This window comes from Schistocerca americana, chromosome 1 (genome assembly GCF_021461395.2).
Source record: "Schistocerca americana isolate TAMUIC-IGC-003095 chromosome 1, iqSchAmer2.1, whole genome shotgun sequence".
Classification (NCBI taxonomy): Eukaryota; Metazoa; Arthropoda; class Insecta; order Orthoptera; family Acrididae; genus Schistocerca; species Schistocerca americana.
Window position 1 is genome coordinate 90,462,736 of NC_060119.1, and position 7,702 is coordinate 90,470,437.

The following is a 7,702-nucleotide window of genomic DNA, read 5'->3' on the forward strand; positions in this document are numbered from 1 at the left end:
TACTTTCTCGCCTTATACAACTGATGAAAAGCTCTTGAATTTCCAGTGTGTTCGAAGTATTATAAAACCACGACGTTTAGACGAGTGGCATAGTAATCATCATCCGGCGCGATTTTATAATACTGTCACCCGGCTGGAAACCACGGAGCTTTTCATGAACGGTTTTTCTGGTGCTAAAAGTGCAGAAAACAGATATTCTGTCCTTGATTCGTTTTATGCGAGATATTGTTTCCCAAACTTGATGCAACAACTCATCTAAAGCCAACTGACAGTCGTAATTTTCCTAATTGTATCTTAATTCCTCCACCACTGATTCAGAAACTCCTTTATCCTAAGGGCATCTCCTCTTTATCGCCCTTGTGAAACTTCCTACCGGCAGCTTGTCAGATCAGATACGTCGTCGTCGGATAGTGTCTCCCTGTTCATCCTTCCTTCCTTGTCCACGAACTGTAATTGTACTGACATAAACGAAGGATCGAATTCTGTAAACCTTTCGCCGCAATTGTTAGACACTTATTCATTGTTAATCAAAGAATTCATCGTCACCACTCTTCACACAAAAGGAACTTTTGCCATCAATTTCCAATTCTGCTGAACGGAAACGTGGGATGACATGTGACGTTGAAGGCTGTTCCTTTGAAACAGCTTCTCTCACAAATCTTTTAATTGAATCAGCTCTGCTTTCTGCAACAAGAATTAACACCACCGCGTTTTTTGTTCCTGAAACCTTCCGCTTTCCCATTTTTCTTAAAGGACTTGCATTTACCAGCGCGCATAACCCGTTCGCACGAACTTTACGTAGGGTTAGCTTTCTCGGCCATCGTTTATAGGAACTTATTTTACGTAAAACCTGACATAATGACTGCAAGTAAGTACTCACTTATTAAACTGAAAGTAACTCCAGAAGTACTGTGAAGATATTTTGTCTGCTCGCAGAAGAGACCTGGACGGCGTTCTGGGAGGGGGCAAAACACAAAGAAGGGAAGCCAAATTCCCGACCACCTGGCCTCCCTCGTGCTTCTACCCTCAATTCGGTCACAACCGCAGAATGCATTTTACCACTTAATACAGCTTTATTGCACCTAGATGTGGTACAGACATTTAATATTTAGTTTCAACCCACTTCACTCAAAAAAAAATAGTTTAACACAATTGCTACAGTATTTTTTATAATCTGCGATTTTTCAGTCCTATGCATCGCACAAAATACTAGTCCTACAGTTTTCGAGCTATTGCAGAAAAATGCCCGTCGCCTACACATGCCTTTCCCACCCTCTCCCACCCATTACTGGATAGTATTTTGGACTTTTAGTACGTTTTCATGGTTCTTCCAACTTCCGCTCTTCAAAAATTTCAGGCCATACGATTTATTTCCCTCAATCGACCTGTTTTGATTTACATTCACTAGGCTAGATGATTTCTCCCTGAAGGACAGTTAGTGCTAAGCCAAACGTGCCATTCCCCGAGAAACCATGCCAGCACCTGATTGAACGTGAGTGGAAGCTGTCATCAAGGATAAGAGTGGACCAACACGATACTGAATTCAAGCAATACTGATGAAGGGCGCCACGAACTTGTAAGTCATTTTCATCCAGGTGTCCGGATACTTTTGATCAAGTAGTGGACATCTGGAAGATGCTGTTTATTCAAATTTCGTGCCAGTCACGTAAGAGCGGCGCTAGTAGCGTTAGTATGAGGATGCAAATCAAGTTTGCTTTAAGTACAAGTTGTGACGGTCGTGAGCGTTAGTTACGTTTGAGATTTGACGTTGTGGGTTTATGTGAGTCATGAAAGCCTTAAGGCGACAAGGACGCCATTATCAATACCTCACTGAGTTTGAATTGGGTCGTCTAATAGGGCTACGAAAAGTTGGATGTCCCTTCTGTGATACTGCAGAAAGAATTGGCAGGAATGTAGCCACTGTACATGACTGCTGGCAGCGGTGATCACGAGAATGTACGACGCAAGGAGACAGGCCTCCAGATAGCCAGGTGGCACTTGCGAAAGGGAAGACCACCGTCTTCGGCGTATGGCTGTGGCTCATTGTACTGCATCTGCAGCAACAATCTGAGGAGCAGTTGCACCGCAGTAACACAACTTACTTTTACGAGGTGCATTCAAGTTCTAAGGCCTCCGATTTTTTTTCTCCGGACTGGAAAGAGGTAGTAACATGCACATTGTTTTAAAATGGGGCCGCGTTCATTGTCAATTCGTCCCAGAGATGGCAGCACCATACGACAGATGGAATTTTACCGTCAGCGGCGAGAATGAGAACTGTGTTAAATACCTAAAATGGCGACGTTTTCCTTACTTGAACAGCGTCCAATCATTCGTTTTCTGAATTTGCGTGGTGTGAAACCAATTGAAATTCATCGACAGTTGAAGCAGACATGTGGTGATGGAGTTATGGATGTGTCGAAAGTGCGTTCGTGGGTGCGACAGTTTAATGAAGGCAGAACATCGTGTGACAACAAACCGAAACAACCTCGGGCTCGCACAAGCCGGTCTGACGACATGATCGACAAAGTGGAGAGAATTGTTTTGCGGGATCGCCGAATGACTGTTGAACAGATCGCCTCCAGAGTTGGCATTTCTGTGTGTTCTGCGCACACAATCCTGCATGACGACCTGAAAATGCGAAAAGTGTCATCCAGGTGGGTGCCACGAATGCTGACTGACGACCACATGGCTGCCCGTGTGGCATGTTGCCAAGCAATATTGACAGCAACGACAGCATGAATGGGACTTTCTTTTCGTCGGTTGAGACAATGGATGAGACGTGGATGCCATTTTTCAAACCAGAAACAAAGCGCGAGTCAGCTCAATGGGAACACACAGATTCACTGCCACCAAAAACATTTCGGTTAACTGCCAGTGCTGAAAAAATGATGGTGTCCATGTTCTGGGACAGCGAGGGCGTAATCTATACCCATTGCGTTCCAAAGGGCACTACGGAACAGGTGCATCCTACGAAAATGTTTTGAAGAACAAATTCCTTCCTGCACTGCAACAAAAACGTCCGGGAAGGGCTGCGCATGTGCTGTTTCACCAAGACAACGCACCCGCACATCGAGCTAACGTTACGCAACAGTTTCTTCGTGATAACAACTTTGAAGTGATTCCTCATGCTCCCTACTCACCTGACCTGGCTCCTAGTGACTTTTGGCTTTTTCCAACAATGAAAGACACTCTTTATGGCCGCACATTCACCAGCCGTGCTGCTATTGCCCCAGCGATTTTCCAGTGGTCAAAACAGACTCCTAAAGAAGCCTTCGCCGCTGCCATGGAATCATGGCGTCAGCGTTGTGTAAATGTGTACGTCTGCAGGGCGATTACGTCGAGAAGTAACGCCAGTTTCATCGATTTCTGGCGTGTAGTTAATTAGAAAAAAAATCAGAGGCCTTAGAACTTGAATGCACCTCGTACAAATCGGTTACTTTAAGGACAGCTCCGAGCCAGACACCATGGAGCGTGCATTCCACTGACCCGAAAGAACCAACATTTGCGACTGCAGAGGTGTCAAGCCCCCTCCATGAGAAACACGACCACACCATTACACCATAGCCTCCGAATTATACTGTTGCCACTACACAAGCTGGCAGATGACGTTCACCGGGCATTCGCCATACACACACCCTGACATCGGATCGCAACATTGTGTAACGTGATTTCGTCATTCCACACAACGTTTTCCCTCTGTTCAATTGTCCAATGTTTACGTTCCTTACACCAAGCGAGGCGTTGTTTGGCACTTACCGGCGTGATGTGTGGATTATAAGCAGCTGCTCGACCATGAAATCCAAGTTTTCTCACCTCCCGCCTAACTGTCATAGTACTTGCGGTGGATCCTGATGCAGTTTGGAATTCCTGTGGGATGGCCTGGATAGATGGCTGCCTATTACACATTACGACCCTCTTCAACTGTCGGCGGTCTCTGTGAGTCAACAGATGAGGTCTGCCTGTACGCTTTTTTGCTGTACATGTCCCTAGGGATGTTTAGGAGTGTGGAAATCTCGCGTACAGACGTGTGACCCAAGTGACACCCAATCACATGACCACGTTCGAAATACGTTAGTTCCGTGGAGCGCCCCATTCTGCTCTCTCACGATGGCTAATGACTACTGAGGTCGCTGATACAGAGTACCTGGCAGCAGGTGGTAGCACAACGCACCTAATATGAAATACGTATGTTTTTGGGGGGTGTCCGGATACTTTAGATCACATAGTGTAGAAACATGCCTTCCAACTTTCGTTTGTGTCGCACAAATCCTTCTTGGTGCTGCGAAATTTTTTTCCGCTAGTGTATTTTTGGGCAATCGAGACAGCCTCTTAATGACTAGGTATCGCTACTCCACGAGTGCGCCTGGACGGCGTTCTCCACAAGCTGGTGCGCTTTCTGTTTCAGCTATCGGACGACGGACTCGGTCTGCACGGACGGTCCCACGCCACCCTGCATCCGTGAGGGCCAGTCTGGAGCCGTGGCCACCAATCCCAACATCTACTACGTCTGCACAAACAACGATGACATACTGGTCCCAGATGTCTACAAGTGCGGGAACGGACTGGTGTACGACCCCGGAACGAATAGGTAAGTTATCATTCGAACGGCATACAAGAGCCAATGCGAAGGCAAGGTGAGAAAATGTCGCTGACGAAATTTTGGTTTAGCTGTTACACAGGAACGCAAGTCAGGAGTAAAACTCGCTATGAAGTTTTGTTTGGCAGCGTTCATGTATAAAATTATCTCGGTCTTGAATTTTTGTCTCATTTGGGTAGACCAGGAACCATCATCATCATTATTATTAATTATTATTATTAATATCAATATTATTGTCGTTGTACTGTTAGCATCCATTTCATTCGAATGAGCAGCCGAATTATCACAGAATCTAAGTATAAGATAAATAGAGCTAAGATGAAAATCGGAAAGAGTTCAGCGGTTTGTTGATCACCAAAACTTGGGGAGATACAGTAGTCGAAAAAGTAAAGAGTTCTCTTACCGAGGAAGCCGGATATCCTAAGCAAATATAACGTCAGAAGCAAGTTAGTTAAACCTAAGGAAACTTTTTTGGAGAAAAACGTTCGACTGACGATCAATAAGGAAATGTAATGCTGGTAGAACTCCTGAAATTGTACATATTGGTAGACACTGGTAAATTAGTTGCATGGAAGAAAACTACAGGTTACATTCGCAGTTAAGAGGTGTTGTGAAGAAAAGAGAAGGAAAGATATCTGTGGGAAGCCCTTACCAGGAGAGAGGACGGGTTGGTGGAACACTCTAGGACATATAATTAACGTGGCTTTGGTAGGGAAACTTATTGTAATATATGAAGGAGACTATTGAACTATGCTGAGAAGCAAATATTATCACCAGATGACAGGTGGCATTAAAATTGTCGAAAGAATAATTAATTAAATAAGGCCTTTCGAGAAAGTGAAAGGTGAAGTGTAATCCAACATGGCAACAATCTTTATATCAAAAACACTAAGCCAAGAGAACTAATTTATTTCTGTAACTGTGGTGTGCGTACTGTAAGACTTTCGGTACACACACCATCAGATTATTTGACTTGTTGCTCTAACGAAGTAGGCGAGTGTCAGCAATATGTCTCGTGGTCTTATCGTGTCGTGTTTATCTTCTGCCGTTAGGTCAGACGATAGAAATGCCACTTGCACGCTTAGAGTAGCAGATTGACGGTGACCAACTTTAAACAGAACTTGATTAATTTTCACACACATTTATTAAAATAATAACAAGCATAAAAATAACTTAACTTGGTTCTGGATGCTATGTACAATTGACAATCTGAAGTTCTTTTGGTCTTGGTACGTTAATCTTATTCCCACATATCTCTGATACTTGACAAAGTGTCTATACATTTCTCTTCATGGCTATGTACAGGAATACGGTAATCTTATTAGGCGCAGACAGAAACTTGACTATAGACTAATGCAGACTAATGCAGGCTGACTAATCGGAGGTCTGTACACTCGTTATAATACCTCGAGCGTTCAGGTATCATTGCGCGAGTGTGATCCGCGAGGAGAAAAGGTTCTACGTTAGCAGCAATCTCATTGGCTTCGTTACATATTAATACGCGGATCGGCGGAAGCAGAATTTGGTCCGTCTTTTTGGCAGCGCCATCTCGTAGAGCGGAGACGGACGAGCGCTGCGTCTGCGCTGTTGTGCTTAGCGGGGCGCGCTCTAGTGGGAAAGTTGTGTACGCGCTGAGTACACGGAACTATGTACACAACAGTAACTATACCGAAAAAACTAATCAACATGTTTCAGAAGATGCATAAACATAAACGTTCGTTAAATATAAGTACAGCTTTTCAGAATTTTCTGTTAAGACGTATGACTGTAGTTAACTCTTTGTTTTCTTACGACGAATGTCAATGAAAGCGCAATCACAGTTCAGGCTGTTATAAAGGCGACGCATGGACACACGTAGCATTAATGTTCGTTTGATCAGATACTGTATTTTAACTGCACGTCGATCATATTTTCATCTCCTGTCGCGTACATTGCGATCCAGCCCTGCAGTAGCTTAAACGAGCTTGGAAGACAACACTATGGCTTACAGGTGTACCAGGCCAGCGGTCGTTAACCCACACCGTGGCTTCGATCCGTGTCTGGCTCACTCATCTCTTTAACACAAGCTATCGCGGTGGTTGTCAAGCTATGCGAGCCGGTCCTCAGTGTTGTTAGTATAAGTCGGTGTATCTCATTTCAGCTGCGTCGACTCCACATCTACTACCACGCCAGTCACGAGGACCTAGACAACGACCACGACACGACCGCAGCCCCGGCAGCGCAGTGACGCTCCAACACCACGTCATAAGGTTGCTGGAGTTCACGTACTACCGCGGGGTCAGCCACAACTACACGTGGCTGCACGTCGCTTGCGCCTTCGCCTTCCACATCTACGACCTCGGCTGGTGCAGACCGCATCAGCAGGTCCTCCTGCTAACTTGCACATCACTCACATTAATTGTACAGCCACACAAGTCCTGTATACATCTTCACAATTAATAGTGTTGTCGCTAATAAATGCTCTGTGAAACCCGTTTACACTTTTCATATACGATACACCTTCTATCCCAAAAGTCACCCACTCTAGAAACAATGCTGTTCTTAATAAAATTAATAAAATCTTCCCGGGCTTCCAGCCGCGTAAGGTTGTTAAAATTCCACAGTCTTTCGACTGAGCTCTCCTCGTCCATTGTCAAGTGGTAAATCACTGCTGTGCCGCCGTGGCTTACAGCCGCGCCGCTGGCTGTGACGTCACTGGTGCTCGTCCGGGCTGTTATGCTGTGGTCAGATGAATGTCCTGCTGGAACCCAGCGTTTCGACGCTGTCTGTGGAAGACATCGTCTAGAGAGATTATAACTTATTCGAAAGTGAAATGCACGCACTGGCTCGCTACTAACTGATGTTAAATTCTGTTACCAAGTGTTCCCGAGCAGAGGCGTGACTTCAAATGTTTTGAAAACTGAAGAGGAATTGGCCAGTGCCAGTAGCTGTCGTACGCTGTTGCTGTCACCCTGTTGTGGGAGACAACGCACCTTCTTCAGCACTGGAATCCAGATACCTTTCAATTTCCAGTCCTCCTCCTACCAATTAAAATTATTGCGATGTTTAGCAATTTCTACGGACTCTTTCACAGACCTCACTTCTGGCAACTAGTAGCTGGATCTA

General features: G+C 45.1%; 1 protein-coding gene across 1 annotated transcript in view; it reads left to right on the forward strand.

The window, feature by feature from the left end:
• Nucleotides 1–6,925, forward strand: part of LOC124548699 — a 63,640-nt gene extending 56,715 nt beyond the window's left edge. The window contains exons 4-5 of the mRNA XM_047125187.1: nucleotides 4,406–4,588; nucleotides 6,738–6,925. Of these exons, the coding sequence (XP_046981143.1) occupies nucleotides 4,406–4,588; nucleotides 6,738–6,783 (229 nt within the window). The 3' untranslated portion in view covers nucleotides 6,784–6,925. The remainder of the gene's footprint in view (nucleotides 1–4,405; nucleotides 4,589–6,737) is intronic.
• The last annotated feature ends 777 nt before the right edge of the window (nucleotides 6,926–7,702 follow it).